At 39.9% G+C, this 13,144-nt stretch overlaps 1 protein-coding gene across 22 annotated transcripts in view; it reads right to left on the bottom strand.

Moving 5' to 3' along the window:
• Positions 1-13,144, bottom strand: part of SORBS2 (sorbin and SH3 domain containing 2) — a 138,032-nt gene that overhangs the window by 47,317 nt on the left and 77,571 nt on the right. For 12 of the 22 annotated variants that reach the window (XM_067721627.1, XM_067721632.1, XM_067721628.1 and 9 more), the window contains 2 exons: positions 11,143-11,332; positions 8,247-8,361 (listed from right to left, as the gene is read on the bottom strand). In XM_067721627.1, the coding sequence (XP_067577728.1) occupies positions 8,247-8,361; positions 11,143-11,332 (305 nt within the window). Of the gene's footprint in view, positions 1-379; positions 539-8,246; positions 8,362-11,142; positions 11,333-13,144 lie in introns of all 22 variants that reach the window. The other 10 variants (XM_067721624.1, XM_067721625.1, XM_067721642.1 and 7 more) reach the window with 1 other exon arrangement.

The raw sequence follows: 13,144 nt of genomic DNA, 5'->3' as shown, positions 1-13,144 counted from the left end.
ATATTAAAACAGGCTCAACTCAGTCACCAAGTAGCTCTTCTGGGCGAGTCACTCCATCGCCCCTGCCCTCATTGGTCCCAGCGTGTAAGCCTGGAGTCAGCAGACAGTTCGCTCAGGTGCAGGCACTTGGAGAGCCTGGGGAAGGCAAGGGGTCACGTGGGAAGAGATACAAGGTGGGGGAGGAGTGAGAAGTGCTGGGAGACTGTTAGCGGGTTGTTTGGCATGAAGAACCCGGGGTCTCGGTGAGAAACAAAAGGGCAGCAAGGTGGGGGTGATGGTGAGTAGCCAGCCTCTGATTATCTTCTTAGCCTCTGGGGAGCATGGGCTGCGTCTGAACTTCCCGACGGCATGAGATAAGTTAAAGAAGGAAGGAGCTCACCCAGATGGGAGAGAGAGCTGGGGTGCACGCGCTTGGTGTGGGCATGCTGGTCCTGGGCGGAGGGGAGGGGCTACCAGTTACTTCTCCATATGGTGACAGAGAAATAGGCTTCCGGCCAGGGTCCCTTGGAACAGGTGTCGGAGTGGTTGGGAGAGGGGGCTGTAAGAAAAAGGGGTGAAGGAAAAACTGCTTCATTAGATGAAGGTTCTCGATGGAACCAAGAGGTCACCAGCTAGCGGCACTTTGTGTCCTGCCTTAGGTAAGGCAGGAGGAAACGTTCAGGAAAGGTGAAATGTCCCCGGGGTCTCAGATAACTTAGGAATGGTCCGGATCACTGAAAAGGTGTGAAGACAGGAAACCTTCACAAAGTGAAGAAAGACCACGTTTTATGAGATACCCCAAGTATCACCTTCTACCGGTCCACCTTGAGCTAGAGAAATGGACCTGGGTGGAGTTAGGTTTTTCATATTACTGTGGTCGGTCAAGGTTGGGGAAGAGAGAGGGAGAAAATCCCACCCTGGTTTGGTTAACACTTTAGAGAAAAATTTAAAAAAAAAATTTTTTTTTTTTGGTAATTAACTTACACCCCTCCATTGGTTTCTGAATGTCATATTTAAGATACAAAACCTAGGACTGTTAATATAAGCAGGTTGAGAAAATATATACATATTATATATATATGCTTTAATAATAGAAAAAAAGAGCATTTATTTTACCCAGTGATATCCTTAATCTTTTAAATAATACATGCCTGACCAGATTCATTCAGGCCATTGATTTTACATTAAAAAGGGATGCTTAAAGTACTACATATGGGTTATGACTTCTTTGAGAATTCATTACATGACCCTAATTAAGCATGGAACAACTGGACAGTAATATTTTAAGTCAGGGGAAAAATAAAAAAACTCCAGTTCTCTAAAAGCCATTCACCTGGGCCAGGAGAGGACCTATTCCAGGAGATATATGATGTGCTCATGGCCTCAAAGCAGATCCATATCATTCCCTTCCAGTTCCTAAAGAACTCAAGGACCTCCATGGAGTAACTACATCTCAGCTCCAGAAGAAATGCTCCACAACCTTGTGATCTTGGGTGCTTTGAGGTATGCCATATTCAAACAAAAGCCATCATTAGACATCAGCTTGTCCGAGTGTTTTGTTGGCCTGTTGCATTCCCAATAATTTTGTTAATAACACACAGTCTGTATTTAATAATCAATTATATCCAAAGTCTTTTTAGAGATGTGCTTTTTATTTCAATATTTTATGAGATTATAATAGTAGTTACAGGCAGTGATAGAAAAGTTTGAGACATCATAACACAAGAGCGAAAGGGCCTATGGTATCAATATGTGGTGACCATAATGATAAAGGCCATGTAACAACCCTGTGACATGTTTACCGTGAAGCACTAGGGGATTAAAAACAGACTATGATAATAGTTGTGGTGGTGTCACAAAGCCTGTGTCTGGACAAGCACAGTATTGAGATTGTTCTGTTCTTTCTTTTAAAATATTATTATATTTTATAATGTTATGGGGAACATCGTATAATTACTATGAGAAATGTTGCAGAAATTTTGAGATATATTCTCTTACTTAGTCAACATTATATTTGGTTTTACGTTTCAGAAGTAACAGTGAAATTGATAGAAAATATTCTGGTAATTAATTTACCATTTTCTGTTTAATTAAAAAATTTGTTTCAATTTATCTCTGGTTCAATAGTGCAAAAGTAGTAATTGAGATTCTGATAGTACTGAAATACTGTTTTTCTCCAATCATCATTTAGATTATAGCTGCAGTATGTAGGTATTTTGTGGAATAGTTTGGCTGGAGCTGATATTTAAGGTAGTTGACACTAGAGAGAATTTTCCAGTAATTTTGTTCTGTCTGTAGAGACCCAGGACTGCTTCCACAGGAAAACTAATCTTTGGCTTTTTCAAATCTCACTGTTTCTAATGTTATATCCTTAATAATATTATTAATTCTTGATTTTATAATCTCTGTTTTCATGTACAGTACTTTATTTTGCTAAGGGGAGATAGAAACTTCTCTTAGAGGAGACATTTGTTTAAAAAACATTTTGAACAGTAGAGGGCAGCAAATGTAGAGGGCCAAACAAATAAGTATATTTGGTTACAACTTCACTTCGATTTCCACCTTAAAAAATACATACAACAAACAAATATACTAAATCCTGATTTATAGAAATCTATTTCTATGATAGACTATGGAAAAGGGAGCAGAATATCTACCATCCTGCACCCTACCTTGGAATGGCAACTTCCCATGAATTACGATTTTGTAGATTAAAACTTCAATTTATCGTCTCAATGGGCAACTGTCTAGAATTCATGCCAATAGAAATTAGAAGAGAAAACCTCCGCAAGGATAATTGGTAATTATCCATAACTTTGGAATTTAATGAAAGGCACATGCTTGAGCAGAGCCTCGATGGTAAAGAAATGGTAAGTGGCAGAACTAGAATTTTCTATATGCTGTAGTTGACCTTTTGAATCCCTTTAGTCAGGAAACAATTAAATGTATTATGCAGCAAATCTTGAGTCACTCTAAGGTACACAGAGGCCTCACAAAAGTCAGTGATACACATTCAGATGGTCAGCCAACAGACAGACATACATACTAATGATCTCACTAATTCAGCACTTTCCATGAGTGACTTGAAAGTTTTTTAGTCGTTCAACATGAATGTTAACATTCAGAAACTCATTTAGGAAGCATGATCGTGCTCATAAAAGACAACAAAAGAGCAGAGATACTGCTGTCCCTCTTTCTACCCTCTTTTGATCTCTTTTCATTTTGAAAAACTCAGCACACCTGGGCTTAACAATGAACATGGGGTCATGAGCTCAAGGGGAAGTAAGAAAACCTAAAATTATAAATCACACACAATTCTTATTTAAAGGTAACCTATTTTTGAAGTTTCGTTTTCTACAGTTTAAAAGCATTTTGTTGCTTTTCAGGTTATAAAAATTCTACTGTTCTCAGAATTCTTATTGTGGGCATGGGATTTCTATGTGCTGTTCCGAACAGAAAAATTGCCAACGTCATTTGGTCCTTTATAACTTATGCTCATTAGATTTTTAAGCTTTAATGACATTGGCTACTATGTTTTATATCTATTGAGATACCACAGTAAATGCTCTACACATTGTTAGTTGGGATAATTTTTTATGGTTCAAACCAACAGATGAAAGTCTCAGAATTTTATAGCTTAAGCTTTAAGTGACAGTCTTCACTGCTAAAGAAGCTTAAGTTTACTGAGGGCTTAAATTGCATTTCAACTCTGCCCTGTGTTTTCAATGCTTTTTCTTTCACTTTTACCATTATGTGCAGGTTTAATTATTGTAGAGGAAGATAACATCTCCCCATTATTTTCTATTTTCAAGCATAAAGGTATCCTAAATAAGTGCTTAATTGAATTTATATTATTTTATTTTCATGTGGTTCACCTATAAACATATCCAGCCCAGATGGGATGTAGAATTTTTATTAATATAATCCAAGCAGAGAGTTTGCATGATTGTCTCATGGAATAAATTGCGGTTCAAATCAGTTTAAGATAAATTCCTGGTGATGGCAAAGTATTTTTCTAGATCAAACATTTGGCCCATTTAGTCATCATTTCTAAATTTATAGTCAAATGAGCATCTAGGCACTTCAAAAATTGTATTCAGGGGCTTCCCTGGTGGTGCAGTGGTTGAGAGTCCGCCTGCCGATGCAGGGGACACGGGTTCGTGCCCTGGTCCGGGAAGATCCCACATGCCGCGGAGCAGCTGGGCCCGTGAGCCATGGCTGCTGAGCCTGCGCGTCTGGAGCCTGTGCTCCGCAATGGGAGAGGCCACGACAGTGAGAGGCCCGCATACCGCAAAAAAAAAAAAAAAAAAAATTTATTCATTTTTACTTTCCTGTTAAAGAATATAAATGCATATTCCATTGATTTCTAAGGAAGAGGAGAATTCTTTTAGCCAGGGTCAGAGGAGGACTTCTCTTCCTTTACCCCCTTTGTATGCTAGGGAATCATGGAATTCGGGAACCACAGTTACTAATAGCAGTGTGTGGAATCCCCCGTGTGTGCTTTGATGGAGACCCATGGTGCCTTTTGTCACTAGAAATGTACAGACTTCATAGATAAGCAACAGAACAAGGATTAGGTCCCACCAACTTTACCCACTAACTGCAAGGGTAAAACCTATACTCATTCCCTTACTGTTAATTCAGTGTATATTCACTGAACACCTACCATGTGCCAGGCATTGCGCTAGGTGCTGGGGATTTGACTGGTGCACCAGTCGGGGTCCCTGCCTTCAAGGAGCTTAAAGTCTAGTGAGGGACCCAGACAAGTAAACAGGCCATTACAATTCAGGGTGGTGAGGTGTAATGCCGTGTGCTGTAGGGGGGCTCACAGCAGGGGAAGCTTGGCCCCAGTAGTGTCCATTAGTCAGGATGGTGCCCTGGGGGAAGTGAGACAGGCCGAGGGGGAGATGGGATTTTCCACAGGAAGAAAGAGGTGGTGGAGAGAGTATTCCTGGCAGAGAGACAGCCTGTGCAAAGGTCCATGGGGGGAAGATTGAGAGCTCTCTGTAGAGCTGGAACATGGTGAGTGAAGCAGGAAGGGCAGGAAGATACTTGAGGCCGGAGAGGTCAAAATGGGGGCCAAACCACAAGGTTTTTTGTATATTACATTAAGGAACTTGGATTTTGCTCTAAGGATACTTGAGAGCTGGGAGAAAGTTTTGAGCAGGAGGTTTTCTAAGATTGCCCTGGCTGTGGTGTGGAGACTAGATTGGAGAATTAGAGAAAAGAGTCAGTGGCTGTCATTCTAATATAGGCAATGGACAATTGTGGACCAGAAGAGAGGAGTGGCCGTGGCATGTCTCCTGGGAGGCAGGACTTCGAGATGGCTGGGGAGAGGGGAATCCGAGATGACACTTGGGAAAACTGGGCAGACGGTGGCATCATCTCGGAATTCAAAAGAGCAACAGAGCCAGTGCACCAGTCAACCCAGCGGCGGTGTATAATTTACAGACGTTAAAGATGAAAAGAGCAAAGGAATTCTCACAAACTGTCTTGGAGGAAAAAGACATGAAGGATGAAGGTGCCTAAATCTTGCAGTCCTTACATGTTGTACGTGTGCTGTTCCATCACTCTCATTTAGCAAACCTGCTCTCTATCCTCTCTCTCGTGTGTGTCCAAGACACTCTCAAATCTTACGTGAACTCTATCAAGATACAGCCACTCTCTGCAACAGCACCATGCCCTGAGCCCTTTGTTTTTGTTTTTCTGATTTAGAGAGGCAGCTGGAATGGATTCAGGGTTGATGAAAAGAAAAAGATAATAGTCGAGTCCTATAATAAAAACCTGGCCAAAATGATAAAGATGATTAGCTCAAATCATTTTGCGTAAGGCTGGCCTTCAGCAAAATTGTTTAGGAGGGATAAACATTTTGGTTCTTTCCATTTCTTCATAAGATACCCATTTTCATTTCCTTCCAAGTTTCTAGGTTCCTTCCACTGCTCCTTTCCTGTGGCAGCAGAGACCCATCCATACCCAAATCTTCAGCCATACCCACATTCGAGATCTTTCCATTCTTCTTAGAGCTAGTTAAGTATACTGGTCTTCTGTCCTAACTACTCAGGGCCCAGGTTGCTGGTAAAATAAATCCAGTACACTAACGTATTATAAATGAACAAATAAACTAACTTATACTGCAAAATAATTAAATAATCAAATACTCTAATTAAGGTGATAATGACTAGCAGCTAAATGTGTTTTCGATTTAGCTAATCCTGGATGTGCAGCAGTATGGTGGTGATTAAGTGCACCAGGCATGAGTCTGCCTGGGCTCAACTTCCAGGTCCAGCACTCACCAGCCACGGGAACCTGAGCAAGGTTACTTAATATGTGCTCAGCCTCTCTATCTGTAAAACGGGAATTCCATACATCTACTTCATAGGGTTGTTGGGATCATTATATGATATAAGGCATAAATTACTAATTATAAGGCCTGACACATAAGTAAGTGCTCAATAAGGAGCTACAACTACTGCTATTGCTGCTGTTATTATTATTGCTATTTTTAAACCAGGAGCCTTCAAAGCTTTAACCCAAAGACATGAGTAAAGTGGAAATTTCAGTCACAATGATGGGCCTGTGAGTAAGCTCTTGATGGGGCGAATTCATTTGGTGTGTCTCCGTTTTAACCATACAGGAGATGGTCTACTTCTCACAAATGTGGCGCTACTCTGCATATTGATTAAATGATAGACTCCAAGTTCCTTGAGGTAAAGACTATGTTTTGCTCACTGCCGTGTCCCTCACACGTAGTACGATGCCTGGCACATAGGTGGGGCTTCACAGGTTTTGCTGCATGAGTAAATACTAGAAATATCCTGACGGGACTGCTTCCAAAATCAATCCTGTTTCCTGACATCACAGATACAAAAGCATTCCAGGACAGTGACATCCCCCAACATCCTAAGAGTCTCAGACATTGTTAGAATGATCATTAATGTTTCGTTACTTACATTTAAATCTGAGACTCATTATTTTGCATGATTATTTTGTTATTTTAAACTTTATGCAATGGTGATATCATGGTTCACCCACTTCTCATCTTAGAAATTTCAAAGATCATGATATTCAGTCATATAACTTAGAGAATGGGTTATATGTTTGCAATGGAACCTGCGGTTCGGTGGTGTTCCTTTTTTTTCTTTCAGTTTTTCTGGTAAAGTCCTGTTACTCTAAAAGGTATGAGTTATCTGAAGAAAGGCAAAGAAGGCTTAGAAAAATATCCTGTATGAATTATGTGATTATAAGGTTTTTGAACATGTTTCTCAAGAACATAATCATAAATACAGGGTTTCAAAAACTAAATGAAGGACACTTATATTGGGTGTGGTGAGCAACGGTTTCTAATCAAATTTCAGGGCTGGCCTTATGTTATATACAATAATGTGGTTTCTTGGATACTCTTAAAGGCACTAACAAAGAAAACTCTCTTTTTCCTGTTCACTGACACCTAAAATTCTTTTAAGACAAAGACAAGAGCAAATTGCAGCCAGGTTTTGATAGAGGGGATGCAGAGGAATTATAGAATTTCAAAGAGATCCTGAAGGCATTGATCTAGGAGGGAAAGCAAGGACTGGGGGAATCAAAGCAAAAGAGGGCCAAGGAACAGCCTATTTCTTCAGTTGTACTTTGAGGAGGCAAGTGGTTATTTTCAACTTTCTATGTCTTTTCCTTTGCTTGTAATTAAAATATATAATTGGGAGAAACACTGCAAAGTTAAATATAGTCTTGATCCATTAGATTGACAATCAGTCAGGAAACTTGAGGCTTGGTAACCTGAGGGAGATTTAATAAGAATCAATTAAAACAACTTGTTATAACAAAGGACATTTGGAAAATTTCCCTTTAAGCCAAAGAAATATTAAGAAACCAAAATGGAAACCAAGGGATGGAACTGCCTGGCCCATTTGTATCAGAGAATGAATGATTGTTCTCATTAGCAATGTAGACTGGCAATTCAGTGTTGCATTTGAGAGTTGTTCTTTTCCTTTTTTTAAAAATTAAACTCAGGATCATGATTAGGCATATTTATAGTTACATGAGAATGAGTCCTATGTTTGATGAGTAGGGACAATATATTAGAGACTGTATTTTTAATTCTGAGATAAGATACACAAATCATGATACAAAATAAACATGATTTCTAAATAATGCCAAATAAATAAATTACCTTTGTGATTCAAAAACTGCTAAACGATATGAAATTCAGGTTTATTTGGGAACCCAGGAAACCTAGAGAACTGGCGTTCTGTTTAATGACAAGTGCTTACTGGTCTTTCATGCTGCAGAATGGATGACTTCCCAGGTTCATATTCAAAAATACTCCTTGGCTCAGAACGAAATCTCCTTGTGTCCACTTTTCTGTCTGGAGGGTCCCAGTCATGCCTAGAAATCAACAACAAATTACATATGAAAGTAATTCTCTGTGCTTAAAACTGTTGTATAAAACCACTGATTATCTGTTTTCAAAGCTAATTTTAGTATAGACTTTTTTTAAAGCTTTTCAGGATAAAATGTTAATATGCAAAAAAATAGCACATTTGTGTTCTGTTTTTCATAAATGATTTAAAGAAAGCCATTTCTTTGATTTCCTATTATATTTTCCTCTACTTCTTTTCATACAAGGACTATTCTCCTGCTGGCTCAATAACTCACACGAGGGGTTTGTATTGATAGAAATGCAGCCAGTTAGCTGCTGGTGAACTCTGGGGATCACAAATGGCAGCTGTGTATTTTTGTGTTTAGAGGAAGTAGCAGTTATGCTCCATTAAGTTATGTGAGTTTATCCCATCACTCTGTGACCTGGCATCCTTGATCCGAAGTGACAAGGAGTAATGTACACGTCATGTTTGATCTTGTTTATCTTGCAAGTGGCATCATAGTTTGTCTATGAAAAGTGCGAAAGTATCACTTGGGTTGCCATCCATAAGAGCAAGTTGTATGGCAGTGGAGACCCTCCATGGCTTTACCCTTGAAAACCCAGAGGCTGGCATCTATTCCATCGCGTAGGAGACCCTGGAATCAGCTCTTTTTCCTGAACTAATATCCTTCAAGAGGCAGGCAAAGAGGGACTTCAAAAGTAAAGCTTTTCTAGGTAGCTGAGGCTGAAGAAGGCTTCCTTTGAGAGGATCACATTTGAGGAAGAAGGATTTTCTGACTGTAGATGGAGGCAATTCTTCTGTTTTTTTCCTTTTTTTAAAAAAATGTATTTTAATTTATTTGGCTGTGTCGGGTCTTAGTTGTGGCATGCGGGATCTTTGTTACCTGTGAGGGATCTTTGTTGCAGCATGCGGGATCTTTAGTTGTGGCATGTGAACTTCTTAGCTGCGCATGTCGGATCTAGTTCCCCGACCAGGGACTGAACCCGGGCCCCCTGCATTGGGAGCTCAGAGTCTTAGCCACTGGACCACCAGGAAAGTCCCATGGTGGGGGCAGTTCTGACCCATAGAATGGGATGAAATTCTGACTCCATGCATGTTGGAAATAGAAGTTTCTACAAGACAGGAGAATTAGGGGCAGGCAGGTCCTGGCTTTCTAGTAAATTGATGAGCAATATTCAGCAGATGTACTTTGAGCATCACATAAGACAATGTATATGAAAACATTCTAGAAAATTTTAAGGGATTATCGTGTTTCTCAATGAAAGATTTATTTTTACTAGACATATAGGACAAAATACATTTAAATCTGAGTTCATTTTGGTTCTTTTTTATGGCAGAGATAGTATTTTGTGTCTAGACAATTATTTCTCAAATTTAAGACATAACACCTATAAACACATAATCATCATGAGGAGACGGGCATTAAAATGAGAACTCTTCACACATAATGTATGTCTATCTTTGTGGTATCTTATACCCTATATGATCAGTTACTTTTAATGGTACAACAGGGCGTTGAATATAATATTTCTGGGATGGGTATGACAGATGGATGCTTAATAACCATATTAATACTGAATAATTCTTATATTCTTATTTATTATTGCTGGTATAGCATGAGCTATGGCTTTAGTTAGAGCTGAGTGTGAATCCTGGCTTGGACATAGTAGCTGCATGAGCTGAGCAACTTACTTTAATTTCCAAAACCACAGCTTATTTTTTCTCTTTCTCTCTAAAATGGGTTTAAAATAGAACATATCTCATTGGGTTGTTCTCAGAATTAAGTAATATAATACAGGAAAAGTGCTCAGATTAGTGGCTCATAGTGAGGTCTCAATGAAGGTTACCTATAAGTGGTACTATTAGTCATTATCCTAATAAAAATGGCCCAATAGAAGTGTGTTTATAAATTTTTATTTTTGTTTGAATAGTTTCTATAAAAATATTTCAGTGGGGAAATTAAAATTAGTGTGTGGAAATGAGTCACAGGTAGACACATTAATGCCTTACTTATGATTTATGAATAACCTTTTCTGTTTTTAAAAAGATACTTTTGTGATCAGAGGGGAAATTTTAAATCATTAATAGTCCTAACATTTCAAATCTGAGGAAACTGAAAATTAACTGCATAGTCTCTGACCTGCTATGCCAAAGGGAGTGTCAGTTATTTCTATTTATTTGTCTCATATGCATTTATTATATTTTATTTTATTTATTTATTTATTTATTTTTGCGGTACGCGGGCCTCTCACTGTTATGGCCTCTCCCACTGCGGAGCACAGGCTCCGGACGTGCAGGCTCAGCGGCCATGGCTCGCGGGCCCAGCCGCTCCGCGGCATGTGGGATCTTCCCGGACTGGGGCATGAACATGTGTCCCCTGCATCGGCAGGCGGACTCTCAACCACTGCGCCACCAGGGAAGCCCCATATGCATTTACTGATCAAAGAGTGGAGATGACGCTCAGTTACTTCAAGTCTAACTCAGGTGACCATGATATTATGAACCAATATTGTGAAAGTGTTCGCTACACTCTTGATAGAAGAGGTGAACATGGCACCTTTATAAGACTATACATATACTATCTCAGAAAGGTAAGCAGTGATTCTTCTGCTGTGGGCTTATTGGGCTTAGTGATTCTTCTGCTTATTGGGCTTATTGGGCTTATTGGGCTTATTGGGCTTAGTGATTCTTCTGCTGTGGGCTTATTGGGCTTAGTGATTCTTCTGCTGTGGGCTTATTTTTATCCTAAGCTAAATACAGGACACTTCAGGGGAAAATGCCTTACTTTTCTGTTGAAGACCGATCTCTTGGTCGAAGTGGTGGGACTGGAGGAGGAATGTGCGGGGGAGGGACAGGAGAGGAAGCATCCTTAAAGGCGTCAGTGCCGTTGTCGGAGTGGCTTTTGGAGAGGGGTCTGTAGGTCTGGGTCTTGGCAGCAGGATGTGACTGAGCACGGTAGGGTGAGTTGTACAGGCCTATCACGAAACACAACACAGCAAAACAAAAACAGAACAGAAACAAATAACATTTTGAAAGTGCATTACATTATTTATACCCCACAAAAATATCCCATGATTTTACCAAGATTATTATCAGTAAACATATTCACAATGCATGCATTGGATGGTATGCTCTTGATTTATTAATATTATTAATTTATTAATCATTATTAATTCATTAATGGATTGCATGCACGAGCATTGGTTACAGTGAATCCTCATCAATTATTATGGAATTAGTAATAATTCCAACTGGTACTAGAAACAAACTTACAGATACTTAGCAAATTTTCTCGTGGATAGTGTAAACTAATATCGTAGTTAAGATTTTAGAAGAAGATTAAAAATACTTAATAGAACTGTTTCCAAATATCTTCTATTACTTTAAAAGCTCTGATTTGCATATGATAATTGACGTGTTAATTGCAATCAAACAAAATATTGAGCAAGTTAAATACATGTGGTGCAAGGCATAAGGAAACATCAACTCTCAATAAGCTTATAGCACATCTGGGGAAAAGAGATGTGATTAGAATTATGATTGAAAATAATTGGTAGCATATGATAAAGGCCACATGAGGAAAACATATTTTAGGCATTAAAGATTTTAGAAGATGGTGATTGGTCGGAGAATATATCACAGAACTGATGACACTAGAGTGAGCCCTGAAGGATTGGTTTGGGTGGGTCGGGGAAGAGGGCAGCGGAGATGGCAGAGGAAAAAAAGCAGCAGAAAGTGCAAGGCATAGAACAGCGCGATGTAAGGTTAGTAGGAGGGGAAGAGACTAATCAGAGTTGCTTTGTCTGCCGATTAAATGGTAAAACTCTAAAGGGCTCTGCAAGTTTATATGTAACTACCGTTCAATTGACTAACTCTAATGGATGCAAACTTCAATATGAAAAATAATTATAAAAATTCTGAATTTCCTGCCACCTCAATCTTTTGAGCTAAGTCTATTTTCATTCATCTGCTCCTCCTGAAGGTCCATGCAAATTGGCTATGACAAATGAGACAGTGTCTGCACTTCTGTTTTGCCTCAGTGCTACAGTCAGACTTCAACTTGAGCGCTTGTTCAGAACGAAACAGCAGACCCAAAATGGAGTTGCTTGTGCTAAGCCCCACAGCACCAAACCGAGACTTAACTTAGTTACAGTTCTGACTCTGCCAGAAATGGAATCTTAAAGCCGTCCATCAGGAATGGCCTGGCCAGCAGGAGTTAGATACTCTGCCTGACAGCCCCCTGCCCTCCCCTCAGGGAAAGTGACCTTGCAGTAACCCACCCGCTGTTTTTCTTAGTCTAACTTTCCTGTTCCTGCTCCCTTCTGCCTATTGAAAGCATTTCGTTTTGTTCAGCTCCTCGGAGCTCCTTTCTGTCTGCTAGATTGGATGCTGCCTGATTCATGAATCGTTTAATAAAGCCAAGAAGATCTTTAAAATTTTCTCAGTTGAATTTTGCATTTTAACAAGCGAAACACAGGAGAGGAGTTAGGAGAACCTGAGACCGGGAATAAAAGTTGAGGGAATCTTAGCAGGCCACCTGCTGCCGTCTGGAAGAGCGAGGACTGAAAACCAGATTCTTGCAGCTTGCTGAGCCCGTTCTGCTTGTTTTTTTCCTTCTACTTGTCGTCGGACACTAGTAGCAGAATCCTCAACAGTGAAAAGGCCTGAGTGCTGGCCTTCAGGCCTCGTGGAGGGGACAACCTCATCCTGTTTGGGGGTGTGGCTGGCAAGGGGACCTCGATGGGAGGCTGCAGCTGCTGAATGGGACGTGGGCCTCGGAGACTGCT

This window comes from Pseudorca crassidens, chromosome 21, assembly GCF_039906515.1.
Source record: "Pseudorca crassidens isolate mPseCra1 chromosome 21, mPseCra1.hap1, whole genome shotgun sequence".
NCBI lineage: Eukaryota > Metazoa > Chordata > Mammalia > Artiodactyla > Delphinidae > Pseudorca > Pseudorca crassidens.
This window is presented reverse-complemented; position numbering and strand designations above follow the sequence as displayed.